This window comes from Delphinus delphis, chromosome 7 (assembly GCF_949987515.2).
Source record: "Delphinus delphis chromosome 7, mDelDel1.2, whole genome shotgun sequence".
Taxonomy (NCBI): Eukaryota; Metazoa; Chordata; class Mammalia; order Artiodactyla; family Delphinidae; genus Delphinus; species Delphinus delphis.
The window spans coordinates 28,364,913-28,379,001 of NC_082689.1; the positions used below are offsets into that span (position 1 = coordinate 28,364,913).

The 14,089-nt window shown below is 44.4% G+C and overlaps 1 protein-coding gene and 1 long non-coding RNA gene across 5 annotated transcripts in view; one reads left to right on the forward strand and one right to left on the reverse strand.

Annotated features, from left to right (window-relative positions):
- PLEKHM3 (pleckstrin homology domain containing M3) overlaps positions 1-14,089 on the forward strand; it is a 183,259-nt gene that overhangs the window by 102,047 nt on the left and 67,123 nt on the right. Inside the window, exon 7 of one of the 3 annotated variants that reach the window (XM_060016204.1) lies at positions 1,863-3,079. The exons of the other annotated variants lie outside the window; for them this stretch is intronic. Within the exon in view, the coding sequence (XP_059872187.1) occupies positions 1,863-1,910 (48 nt within the window). The 3' untranslated portion in view covers positions 1,911-3,079. Of the gene's footprint in view, positions 1-1,862; positions 3,080-14,089 lie in introns of those variants that run through there. 3 annotated transcript variants of the gene reach the window in all.
- LOC132428404 (uncharacterized) overlaps positions 1-14,089 on the reverse strand; it is a 150,353-nt gene that overhangs the window by 19,407 nt on the left and 116,857 nt on the right. The gene's annotated exons all lie outside the window — the stretch shown is intronic.

A 14,089-nucleotide genomic window follows, 5' to 3' on the forward strand; every position in this document is an offset into this window, starting at 1 on the left:
GATGAACCTTAAGAACAGCATGTTGAAAGAAGCCAGACAGAAATGAATACCTATTTTATGATTCTTATTTTATGTGGACTTCTCTTAGGATGTCCGAAATAGGCCAATCCATAGAGACAAAGTAGGTGAGTGGTTGCCAGGGCCTGGGGAGAGCCGGGCGTGAGGAGTGGCTGCTGATGGTGTGCGGTTTCCTTTGGGGCTGATGAAGGTGTTCTGGAATTAGTGGTGATGGTTGCACAACTTTGAAACTATACTAAAAGCAGCCAGTGAATTGTATACTTTAAAAGAGTCAATTTTATGGTATGTGAATTATATCAACAAAAAAAGTTGTACAAGGGAAAAAAAGATATAAAAGGCAATGAATATATTAAACTCTTTGACTTGTGCTCACGTCAAACAGTTGGATGATGCTAAATTTTAGTAAAACACAACAGAGCATGTAAGAGTCAAAATCATCTTCTTATACTTTTATTTGTGTACGTATCTCCTTTTAATGACTGACCAGGTTAGCAGCCGGGAAGAAAACCAACATTTTGTCTGTTCAACCCAAAATTCTGAATATGTTAAGCTTTGGTTAATCATTTAAATCAACAGCTCACTCCCTAAGAAGCTTTCAGACACTACATGAAAGCACTGCTTTCTTTTCCATATATTGTGGATTCTTTCAAGAGTCAATGACCAAAAAAAAAAAAAAAATTGTGACAACTTTCAGAACATCTCAAACTGCTGTGATTCGGTTCTTTTGTTTCTTGCTGTTTTGTCCAGAAGAATGAGGTCAACTTAATCTGTGTTCAGATCCTTCACTCATTTTTCAAGACTTAAAAAATAAGTAAAACCTTGAAAAGTAATTTAAACTAAGAGTTTTGTGTTCTCTTTATCCCACCAGAAGTAGGCAGGTTATTTTAAAAGGTAGAAATAGTTCTAGAGCATTTTAGTTGGAGAGGGTGAGAGAATACTAGGGTTTTAATTTCCACTTGTACATCCAGTTTAAACCTATTTGCACATATCAGCTCCTTCCCCTCCTTCAGTCTTGCTGTCCTTTACTACGTAATCAGGCACCAGTGATCTGCTGACTGGAGTGGAAAGAGATACAGTTTTAATTATGATTGCCCAGTGGTGTTCAAGGGGAAGAATCAGATACAAGACCCAGTTTACATTTATATATTTTCTAGGACTCTACCTGATCTTAGTATCTGAGGACCGAGACTCTTACCACTGGAGAAGTATGTTTAAAGGCACCAGTGACATCTTCTTGTAAAGGTGGTTTAAAATAGAATGGGTGGGCCCCAAAGTGAGTACTTTTTGAGCAAGCCTTTCAAAAATGAGTTTTGATACCAGATGAAGAGAAAGAATCAGTAATTCCATATTCATTTTACGGTGTCAAAGTAGTGTAGCTATTTGGCATAATAAAGCCTTCTTTTTTAAAGCTTTCCTACACCCTGCTGTCTTTTTTTCTTTTCTTTTTTTTTCCTCCATTGTAATAATCAAACCATACATGCCGAGCAGCTTACCTAAATCAGTGGCACCAGTATTCTTGGTGGGCCATCAGCCTCGGAGCCCCATAAGCAGCTTAATCAGTTTTCAGCCTCCGTAGTAAAGCGATAGAGGCAATCAACAGCTTATCAAACTCCCTGTGGGCGGGGGCAGCCAGAGCTCCCTTCATCCATTTACTCCACAGTTCACTCTAACCTGGTTCTTTGTGCCTGGATTTAAGATCCCCAAACCTATCGTATTTAGAGGAAGTTTAATTCAATTATTTTTTTCTGCCTGAGGTGGGTTAAATTGGATTTAGCTTTTGATCTGTCTACATTTAGGCTATCAGTACTGAAGGGCACCTCTGCCCCATCTTCCCTTGGTTTCAGAGTAAATTTCTGGCGTGTTTTCTGGATCGGAACTGTTCTTGCAAATAGGTAAGAAAAGGTAACACAAGAAGGGGGAAAAAATACTATTGCTTTGTGACAGAGCGTGTCAGGGGTAGCAGGAAACCCAGCCTGACTGACCCAGCTCCCAGCCCCAGCTCGGCCTGTACCATTTCAGCCTCTGTCTGGGGCCTGCATCACCCTGTTTCAAGTCAGCTTCAGGAGTTTCAGAGCAAGTTGTTTCTCCCATTTGATTCCCATCCTTACTCCTAAAATAAAGGTCTCTATAAAAGCATCTCTTCTATCATATGAAATAACGATAGCAGAATGAATTTCAGTTTATAACTTTCGCAGGGAAGAGGAAGAAACTCAACCAAGTAACTGAAGAATTAATCTCAAATAATGGCAATATGAATATCCTTCCTAAAGGCCTAGATTCCTTTCTACAAGTTTCTCTCAAGTGAATTTGAGTTTTCCCATTAGCTTTTATTTAAAAAACAAAATGTAGATATCTTCCTCTCCAGAAAGAAAAAAAAGGTAAAAATTTAATAAACATGGTAAAAGGGGATTTATAATTTAAGTAAATATACAATAATCTTAAAATAATGTAGTAAACAAAACACTAATACCACCCAAATAAAGATGCTGAAAGAATTCTGGTAGCAAAAAATGTGCAACCTTTTTCTCTCTCTCTGTTTTCATTTTTATAAGTAACAATCCCAAAAGTTTCAGCAGGTAGACTCAATTCAACAAATTGGCAGAAGATTTCAAACTCCCTTAATGCCTCTGAAATGACATTCAAGACAGTTTTTCCTCCTCTTCTTAGTATTTGAATTCACTGGCCTCTTTGCACGCACTCTCTCTACTTTTGTACACTTGGACCTGGGAAATAAATAGCACTCACTGACACTGCTTAGCCAAGGGGACTCCCTCTAGTTGTTCTGGGAGCTGTAGTCACCTGCCCACTGGCCAGTGAGTGCTCAGCGTTGCCAGTTATTGGCAACATTTGTAGCTTATGCCGGTGCAGAGTCCCTAATTGTCTTTTTTTTTTCTTTTGGCTGTGTTGGGTCTTCGTTGCTGCATGCGGTCTTTCTCTAGTTGCAGCAAGCGGAGGCTACTCTTCATTGCGCTGCATGGGCTTCTCATTGCGGTGGCTTCTCTTGTTGTGGAGCATGGGCTCTAGGCGCGCGGGCTTCAGTAGTTGTGGCTCGTGGGCTCAGTAGTTGTGACTCGCGGGCTCTAGAGTGTAGGCTCGGTAGTTGTGGCGCACAGGCTTAGTTGCTCCGCGGCATGTGGGATCTTCCCGGACCAGGGCTCAAACCCATGTCCCCTGCATTGGCAGGCGGATTCTTAACCACTGCGCCCCCAGGGAAGCCCCTAACTGTCTTTTTATTTCACCAGTAAATAAGTTGCTCACTGGGTTTTCCTAGCACAGGCAAAGGTAGTAGTTGACCCCCACACAGTCATTACCTAATCAGCGGCGGCATTTTAACATGTAAGACAGAGCAAGTATCAATACTTCTCCTGTCCTAGTAGCAGGACCAAGGAAGGGCGAAGAAGATGGGGGCAGAGACTCTCCAAATCCCGGGAGCTGGGTGGGGGGGTTGAGGAGGGCACACCCGTTTGAGTTATTCATTTAAGTTTGGAATTTCAAATGAATTTCTGTTCAGCAAAGTAGATATTGTTAGAAGAACATTCAACCTATGCTCTTTGAATGTAAATCTGACAGAATATACTGGTTTTTTAAAAGGTAAAATCTTATAAACAAACTTTCAGGAGGTTTGAATGCATGGTGGTGTTTTGAAATGATAGAACAATTCCTCAGAAAGGATTTGGCAGGCAATGGCTAAGCGTATGTGAATGAATGGACTGGTGCTGGTGCGTGTTTTTAATGGGGAAATGGGGCTGCTTTCTAAGAGCTTTTTTCCCACTTGGATACTTTGAGAAGGGAAAGTAGAATAGAATTTATGTTTCGTTATTTTCAGTCTACCCAGCATTATCAGAAATTCAAGGGAAGACTTTACAACAGGAATACAATAAAAAGCTATGCTCCAGTGGGACAGCAGAGACAATACTGTAACCCTCAGTGCGTTAGCTTTTTGTGTTAGTTCTCCCCTTTCCCTGTTGAGTGTGCGACAAACCTTCTCCTTACTCAGATCCCTTTGGTGCTTTTAACACTGACAAGAACGTCCCACATCTTATCAGCAGAATACATTAGTGTATGTGAGTTAGCGTTCAAGAGATCCTGGCTGCTATTAAGGAGCAAATCGGAGCCATGGTTTACTGTGTCATTCCTCGGACCGTGTAAGTGATAGGAGGCTTCTTCTGAAGTTCCTTCTACTTGCTGAAAGGAACGGTCAGACTTGACTTCTAAATTGTGGCTACCTGTGCTCTTGTGACAAAAACCTAAAATGTCTATAAATGACTAACTCTTCTGGTGTTACTCACCTTTGGGACGTATGTAAGTTAAGCAGTGAATGATTCTATTTGTACCCGATCCGTGAGAAAGGGTACTGGATGATCCCAGGGGTGGGGCGGTGGGTTAGGGTGGCCCCCTCCTCACCCGCTCCCTCCACCGCTCACCACCGCACCTGCCAACACACACACACACCTCTTGTGGGACCATCTCAGGAGCTGGCTTCCCCATTGTTCACCTTCCCTGGGCCCTGAGTTTTCAAACTAGCCCCTGCCTCCAGGTTAAGGCCATTCGATTCTAGTTAATATGAAACTGAGGCATACCTCATTTTATTGCATTTTATTGCACTTTGCAGATATTGTGTTTTTCACCTATTGAAGGTTCGTGGCAACCCTGCATTGTCAGATAATGGTCAGCAGCTTTTAGAAATAAAGTACTTTTTAATTAAGGCATGTGCTTTTTGTTTGTTTGTTTTGTTTGTTTTTGTTTTTGTGGTAAGCGGGCCTCTCACTGTTGTGGCCTCTCCCATTGCGGAGCAGTGGCCTCTCCTGTTGCAGAGCACAGGCTCCGGACGCGCAGGCTCAGCGGCCATGGCTCACGGGCCCAGCCGCTCCGCGGCATGTGGGATCCTCCTGGACCGGGGCACAAACCCACGTCCCCTGCATCGGCAGGTGGACTCTCAACCACTGCGCCACCAGGGAAGCCCAAGGCATGTACTTATTTTTAGACATAATGCTTGTACACTTAATAGACTGCAGTATAGTGTAAACAATTTTCATATGTACTGGGAAACCAAAAATTCATATGACTCGCTTTATGGTGATATTTGCTTTATCTCAGTGCTCTGGAGCTGAACCCACAGTATGTCTGAGGTATGCCTGTATATTACCTGAGAAGAGTAAATTATTATTTTGGCACAAATTCTTTTGTCTTATTAATAAGTTGAAAGCACAGGATAATCAACTGAGGGGAGATAGATTTCAATAGATAAGTTTTAATTATGAGAAAATGATGGAAGAGTCTGAAATTTGGAGTACTTACTAAGAGATGTGAAGTGGGAAGGGTGCCAGAGGAGAGGACCCATAGCCCTCAAGAGCCTTGAAAAGCGAGGAGCAAATCAGATGCATACTGCCTTTCCAGGGGGCCTAGAACAGTCTGAACTGTTTGTTTTATGCTAAAGCAATGAACATTTATACTAAGCAACTGGGCATGTAAATGTTCAATGAATCAATGGATGGATGGATAAATACACACACATACATACAGTATCCTGAACTCATTCGCACTCTCTTCCTTTAAAAGAAAAGCAAACGAATTAATTTAACATAAGCCCTTAAACAAAATGATATTAGTAATGCTGGAATTGACACATATACGCTAATATGTATAAAATAGATAACTAATGAGAACCTGCTGTGTAGCACAGGGAACTCCACTTCACCGTACAGTAGAAACTAACACAACATTGTAAAACAACTATACCCCAATGAAAAAAAAATTTTTTTAATTTAAAAAAGAGGGAGATGGGGCTTCCCTGGTGGCGCAGTGGTTGAGAGTCCGTCTGCCGATGGAGGGGACACGGGTTCGTGCCCCGGTCCGGGAAGATCCCACATGCCGTGGAGCAGCTGGACCCGTGAGCCATGGCCGCTGAGCCTGCGCGTCCGGAGTCTGTGCTCCGCAACGGGAGAGGCCACAACAGTGAGAGGCCCGCGTACCACAAAAAACAAAAACAAAAACAACAAAAAAAGAGGGAGATGAAAAAACAAACAAAAAAAAGAAATGCTACTTTGTAAAATAATGCACAGAATTCTAAAACCAAATAAAATCTCTGCTTTTTACATATTGGAGCAACAGTGGGTTGTTCAATGTTGCAAACTTTCTGAACATTAAACCTTCTTGAACTGCTAGCTGGCTTTTCAGTTAGCTTTTTCTCTAGTCCCCCACACCCATGGAGTTCAGGAATTGTCATCCTTGTGACCTAAACATTTGTCAGAATTGGCTCCTGAAGAAACAATGCAAATTGGTGGCCCTACCATGAAGATTTTCTAGTGTGTTCTAGCTAGTGAGTACAACCACCAAAAGGTGACGTTCAAGGCATTTCGAGGCCACTTTTTAAAAACATACTTGGCTGAATACTTCTTCGAGGAAGTTCGCGAGTTATTTTCTGTGGCTCTGCCCCACCAAGCAAACACAGAATCAGAGAATGTTATTCTCTGTGGGTGCTATTCACAGAGTCAGCAGACAAAGGCTGAGCCTAAGTGGGCACCCAGCACAGCTGCCCTTTCACCGAAGAAGTAACAGGTGATGACCTTTATTCACACGAGGGCTGACGTCTTTGAATCTGCAGCCCCCAGGGACACAGTGCCTCAGTGCCCACAACCAAGTCACTGGTCCCCAGGCCTCAGGAGCCTGAGGAACTTGTATTCATAGCCTCTCAGCACCCCTGATCCCCACGCCATTGTCCACCCCGGCCTTAGCGGTCAGTTTAACTAATTAGGAGCATTTGGATTTAACCAGCAGAAAAACAAAGCGTGACAGCTCGTCTGTGTTGCTCCATGGCCAGAGCCTGTGTCCCCTGCAGCCGTCACAGCCTTCAGAAGCCCCTGAGCATAATCTGGGACGAGACCAGAATGAGGCCTCCATTAAAACATCACTAAATCTCTGTTAGCAGCTTTCATCAGGGTCGGTGCAGCCAGTGAATGAGTTAGGAAAGAGGACCGTAAGTCATTCGGGGAACAAATCATTCCTTTTAAATAAGGGGGGTTTTAAACAGTGAATGTGGGTGTTTCAGGGTGAAGTGAAGGGACCGAAAGTTGCTCTTTGAAGGACTGGCAGGTTGGCAGCAGGGCAAATGGAAAGTCACCGTTGTCAGGAGAGCAGGTGGGAACAGTTCCTGCCTCACGGTGTTTCAGATCCCGGGGGAAGGGGAGAGGGAGAAGTGACAAGTACCAGGACTGGAGCCTGGGTCTTCTGACTCCTTCCCTGAGGCATTCAGTCCTCGGAGGCCTGCCGCTCATGACTGCTGGCGTTTTGGTGATGGGGCCGATTGGCCGAGTGGGTTCATACAGATGATTAACAAGGTGGTAGCGCAGATTGTTCCTTGTGCCAGCTGGTTAGCCTTTGCCCAGAGAAAACTTTGCCTGCCTGCAGATCCAGGCCCCACCCCTGACTACAGCCACACACTCAGCCCACAGATGCGGTGAAGGACTGGGGAAGGCCGACGGGGGCTGCGGCAGGAAACGTGGCTAGCCAAGGGCACAGTTCTTGCTCCTGTTGGGAAACGAGGTCAGAAAGATGACCTTGGGTGCTGAGTGTTGGATGGAGGGGCTTGTGGTCCAGGTGAGAACGAGCTCAGAGATAAGGAGTCCAGAAGCCAACCGTAAGCCCCTCGAGTATAAACAGCCTGCTAGTAGATGAAGATGCAGCTATACCCCTGGATGGTGCTCGGTCAGCACTGAGATCATTTTCCCGGAGTCCACTTTCCTGGCCCCCACGTCTACTTTGGCTTCCAGCCATCTGGGTTTTGTTGTTGATTTGGAGTTTGTGTTGTTGTTGTTTCCCACGTATTAAAAAGCATTGTAATACTGACTAGGTGAGGGCCTGGTTTCAAAGACAGTTTACTTAAAGATAGAAAGTAAGGTTAGTGTCACTCTTACTAAAGGTGGAATTGCACTCTTCCCCCTGCCTGACCCCTCAGCCTGCCACCTCACACATAAATATCTTTTGATCCAAACCCTTTCTTGCCCCCTCCTGGTGACTCAAAACTAACCCATCATGTGATCAGAGAAACAAATGCCTACCATACCTTTGGTTGGTTAGTGGGGCATGGTTCTGTGTATTAGTTATCTAGTGCTGCGTAACAAATTACCCCACAACTTAGTAACCTAAAACGAAAGTAGACATTTACTGCCTCCCATGATTTCTGTGGGTCAGGGAATTCAGGAGCAGTTTAGTTGGGCAGTGTGGGTACAGAATCTGTCAGGAGGCTGCAGTCCTGATGTTGGTTGGTCAGGACTGCATCATCTGAAGAAGCCTTGACTGGCTAGAGCATCTGCTTCCAAGGTGGGTTACTCCCCCAGCTGGCAAGTTGGTGCTGATTGCTGGTGGGAGGCCTCTGCTCCTCCCCACAAGGGCCTTTCCACGAGCTGCTTAATGAGTGTCCTCATGAGATGCTGGCTGGCTTGTGAGTGACCTGGGAGAATCAAAGCCACGTGACCTCTCCTTGGAAGTCAGCATCACTTCCACGTTCTGTTCACTTGAAATAATCACTAAGTCAGGCCCACGTTTCTGGGGCGAATTAGACTCTACTTTCTGAAAGGAGGCACGTCAAAGAATGTGTGAACATATTTTAAAACCACCGTGTTTTGTAATAGCATGTTGTTTTTGTATACTGTGTTACTACCTTTTTAATACCCACTTTATAGGCAAGAAAACTGAGATTTAGAAAAATTAGCTGGCATACCAAAGCTGCACAGCTTCTGCTCAGTGACTGAACCAAGACTGAAGCCGAGGTTTTCTGACTCCTTATCCAATGTTCTTTCTGCTGTACCCTGAGTGTATGTGTATAAAAAAAAGGCAGCCTCTTGGGTAATGGCATCTCGTACTTCCCATTTTTATGACACAGAGATATAAAGGGGAAAAAAATATTTCCGAAAAGCTCAAGAGGAGAAATACATGAAGTCAGTTACAATTCTTGTAGTTATTTCCTATATACAGTGTGAGAAACATAAGGAAGCAAAAACCCCCTTATCATACATGATACAGTCACAGGGAATAGCCTTGGGCCCCAGAAAGGTGTTTAGGTACTTTTCTCTCACATTTCTTTTATTGCCCTGGTCAAACTTCCCTCATGCCACCAACAGCCAGCATGAAAGGGGCCCCAGGAGTCCTTCTGATTCTTCCTTTCTATTTGGTTCAATTCAGTAAATGCGTGTTGACTGTGCCAGGCACTGTGCAACAGAGGAGGCAAAGGTGAGTAAGTCACAGTCCCTTCCCTCCCTGAGCTCACAGTCTAGGGAGGGAGGCACACAAGCATTTTTTTTTTTTAAGTCAGGGGGAGTTGAACTCAGGGTACTCAGGAAACACATCCAACCCAGTGTGGAAGATGATATTTCACAAAGATATCCACAACAGTATCTCCCATCCCACATTCCCTTCTTATGCTGAGACTTTGACATTCTTCCTTTTGAGAAGTAGCATCTTTTTTTTCTGAATTTGGGTGGGCCTGTGACCATGGAAGTGATGCTATGTGACTTCTAAGGCTAGGTCATAAAAAGTGATACAGCTTCAACCTGCCACTCTTTGGGAATGCTCACTCTTGTAAACCAGCTACCATGTTTTAAGGAAGCCCATACTAGCCCGTGCAGAGACCCCACAGAGAGAGGCCACATGTAGTCATTCCAGATGACAGCCATCATCAACCGCCAGACATGTGAGTAAAGATACCGCCAAATGACTCCCCACCTAGACTTCAAGTCTTTCCAGCAGAGGCTATGATGAGACTGCAGATACCATGGAGGAGAGACAAGCCGTCTCTACTGTGTCCTGTCTGAAATCCTGACCTACAGAATCTGAACATATTGACTGTTTTACACCACTAGGTTTGGGGGTAATTTGTTTTATAGCAATAGTAACTGGAACGCCCAGTAACCTGGCTGTCAGGGAAGGCTTCCGACTGGCTGTGATTCTAGATTAAGAGGTGAGGCTCTATAGGCATGAGCTAGGCAGAGGGCAATGGGATGAGGACTTCCAGGCCTTGGTAGCTTCAGACCCCTCAGTGACCTTAACCCACGGTGTTTCTGGAATGGAGGCAAGCAGGAGAAAACTCTCATTGCTGACTTGGACATTTCTGAAGAGTAATTTTCATTACTGATTTTGACAGTTCTGTCTGCATGCTTCAAGATTTTGATAGCTTGTCTCAAAACATTCATGGTATAAGTATGATGGTATCACATCACTTTCCTCAGAAATGAAAGAGTCTGTGATGTGCCTAAAGCAGCAAAGAGTGTAGAGTTTAGAATCTTTCCATCCCACCTGCACATCTGAAGCATGAGCCCAGTTCTCTATCAAGAGAACTGCCTAGGTGTTCTCTCTGTTCATTTATTCATTCAGCAAATATTTATTTAGCACATACTACATGCCCGGAGCCATGCCGGCCCTGAATCTGAGAGGGCTCATTTTCTCAGAAAAGGACTAGTGTTTCTTGATGGTTATGGTCAAAGCCCTGTATTCTGCCTGGGTGCCAAGAATTAGTAGAGGCTACCTATAATTCTGCTGCAACCTAGTGACATCCGGTGGGATTTTACCCCTTGATGTCTCATGCCAGCCATTCTCACATTTGTGGTTGGTCTACAAGGGGCCAGAGGGATTATAAGAAGGCTCTGTCTAGTCAGGTGTCGAGGGCTGATGAGGTTTCTAGCACTTTCAAAATTCATTCGCTTGGCCATCATTAAAAAGTCTACAGATAACAAATGCTGGAGGGAGTGTGGAGAAAAGAGAAGCCTCCTACACTGTTGGTGGGAATGTAAATTGGTGCAGCTACTATGGAAAACAGTGTGGAGGTTCCTCAGAAAACTAAAAATAGAATCACCATATGATCCAGCAATCCCACTCCTGAGCATATATCCAGACAAAACTAAAATTTGAAAAGATACATGCACCCCTATGTTCATAACAGCACTATTTACCATAGTCAAGACATGTGGAACCTAAAATAGGACACCAGTGAACATAGCTACAAAACAGAAACAGGCTCACAGACATAGAGAACAGACTTGTGGTTGCCAAGCGGGAGTGGGGAGGGGTGGGAAGGATCGGGCGTTTGGGATTAGCAGACACAAGCTATTACATAAAGAATGGGTAAACAGCAAGGTCCTACTGTAGAGCACAGGGAACTATATTCAATATCCTTTGATAAACCATAATGGAAACGAATATGAAAAAGAATATATATATGTATAACTGAGTCACTTTGCTGTACAGCAGAAATTAACACAACATTGTAAATCAACTATACTTCAATAAAATTAAAAAAAGAGAGAGACAAAGTTCATTCGCCTGATGCTCTAGAGATGGAGCCAGGAAGCATGGCAGCCTCACATGACTGCATTAGCTCGTGTATCTTAGCGAGAACTGTTGGCTGCATGTGTTAGTGGCCTGCAATTCCATCTACATTTGGAACTTGCTGCTTTTCAATAATTATCACCCCCATCTTTCTGAGGAAAAATTTTAAGGTTGACGGGGGCAGCTTTTCACATTGTTCTTGTTTTTTATTTTAATTTCTGGCTAACTTCTAGTAAACCATCAACATACTTGCTTCTGGAATTTTAAACAAGATTCAGTCTCATTTGTGACAGCAGGAAAGATCTTTATAGCACAATAAATAAAGAAAAGGTGTAGGGTGCCTCGGTCATTCAAAAAGCTATTGAAGCATTAATAAGCCTGGACTTCCGTAGCTGGGGAGCTGGTTTCTGTCACTCAGAAGCTCACTCTGTTCCAGGGAGCTAGTCACTCACTTATTCATCCATAAGGAGAAAGTGATCAATGTCTGTTATGTACCAGACACTTACCATGCCAAGTGCAGGGACAGGAGAGAAAAGGCACAGCACCTGCCCTCTGGGAACACCAGCTCTCCAAGTTCTGTCCTGGTACACCAGCCTAACCAAGCCAGTTCACATTTTAGAGGAGGGAAATATGGCTTCAGAACAGGGTTTTGTTGACTCTGATTCCTGCAGAGGCCAGGAAAGTGGCGCCCGTGCCCGAAGCAGGCCTGAGGTGAGACTTCAGGGCATGATGAGAAGCCGGAGAGAGCATCCGCCTCTGAAGGGGACAGCTGGTACTCAGAGCCCCAGAGCTGTCATCCCTTCCCCTTTTCCAAGAGAAGCCGGAAATTCGTATTTTTATGTGAAATTTCTCAATATTTAAACACTCTGCAGGCCAAACAAAACACAGCTACTGGTTTTGACCTCTGCTTTATAAAAGAGAATGCCTGCTTTTGTTCCGTCAAACTAATGAATGCTCAATTACGGGAAGGAATTTGGAGGTTAGTGTTAGATTGTGTTCCTCAAAAGGCTGCAGACCCCATTCCGAACCCTTGAGATGCTAACTGACAGACTTGCACAGGCTGACAGCTGGGCTCTGAAAGTGGACACACACAAGGAAACAGGCAAGCTATTCCAGGTCACTTTGCAAGGTCAGGGCAGTAATGCAAACATTCGGAAGGCTGAAGACAAAGGTCAGGTGGCAGCAAGGAAGCCCTACATTTCCTCAAGCTATTGGTTAATAAATCATATTCAAAAGGTATCACCAGATTCTCCCTCCCTGTCACTGCTTTGTGAGGTGGAAAATTAAATAGAAATCAAAACTAAGATGGCTGTCAGGAGCTTTTAGGAGACCAGCAGGCCAGTGTGAGGCCAACATGGGATGAAGTTTCTGCCTGGAGCAAAGGTCTCCAAAGGGGTGATGACACCCGACCTTGGGCATTGCAGAGGGGCTGAACGGTGCAGTGGTTATGCACTGAAGCCTTGGAGACTGGCTGCCCACATTCAGATGCTCACCCTAGACTCACTAGGTGACCTTGGGCAAGTCACTTCACTTGGTGCCTCGAGAAGCACTTCATTTCTGAAGTGGGGATAATAATAGTACCTGCCCCAAAATGTGTTTATGAGGCTTAGAAGAGTTAGCATGTATGACACTTAGAACTCTGCTTAACACGTAAGGCTTAGGAGATAGGAGCTGTACCAGTGGTACAAGTACTGGTATAGTGTTGCTAGGAGATGTGGACTTTTATAAATGGCTCCCTGTAGCTTTCTTCAGTGGCACCAAGACTCTGCATCTGTGGACACTAGACTGCAGTTATCACCACAGAAGTAATGCTGGCTACACCCCAGTTCTGCCTCTCAGATTCTGCAAGGGTGTCTAGACCACAGGATCCTGCTGCAGCAACAGTTGCACAGTCACCATACGGAACAGCACCTTGACAGGGAAAGCTTCCTCCTGCCTCCAGGGTGCTCCTAGACCAGACGTCCCCAGTGACCCCACAGGGGAATTGCACCTCGAGAGCCCCCTGCCCCACACCTTCTCCCCCGGCAACAAGATCTCCCTAGGGCTCTGCTAGAACAAGTCAGGTATTACCCTCCCAGCCTCGCCACCTTTGTTAGTCTTGCTGAGAGACCTTCAGAGCTTGAACCAGAAGGTGGGTTTTGGCTTCCAAGTAAAGGTAGGCACATTCGGCACCTGTCTCTGAAGAATGCATGCCCTTTTGGTGGGCTGCGCACAGATGTCTTTTCAGTTTTAACAAAAAGCATTCTGTAAGTTTTATAGAACCATAGAATACCTATTTTGTGTGCTAAAAAAAAAAATACTAAGTCCACGCTATTTCTGCAACTATAAAAGGGAGGAGCTTCCCAGACTGAAATGTTGGCAGAAACAAAGAGAACCCATGTTCCTTCCCACCTGCAATTATAATTTTACTAGCTTGTAAAGCACACACAGATTTGCAGTACATTCTTCCCTTGCAGTTGGGGAGAGGCCCTGCTGCGAGTGTAATTGGCTTTCTAGCTTCCTTTAATGTTGAGGTGGAAGGGAGCTGGACTGAAGGGCCTTTACTCTTAGAATTAGCTGATGTTGAATTGTGTTAAAATCCCACGCGTCTCCCTGAATCCATGTGTTCCATTAAGTCTTCGTCAGGAGTGGAAACACAGCTTACCTCTGAAAATATTTCCATCCCTATCACTTCTCACAGCTTATAAAAGCCAAGTTTCTTTTTTTAAAAAAAAAACAACAATGCATTTTTAACTTAACCCTCATAGGGATT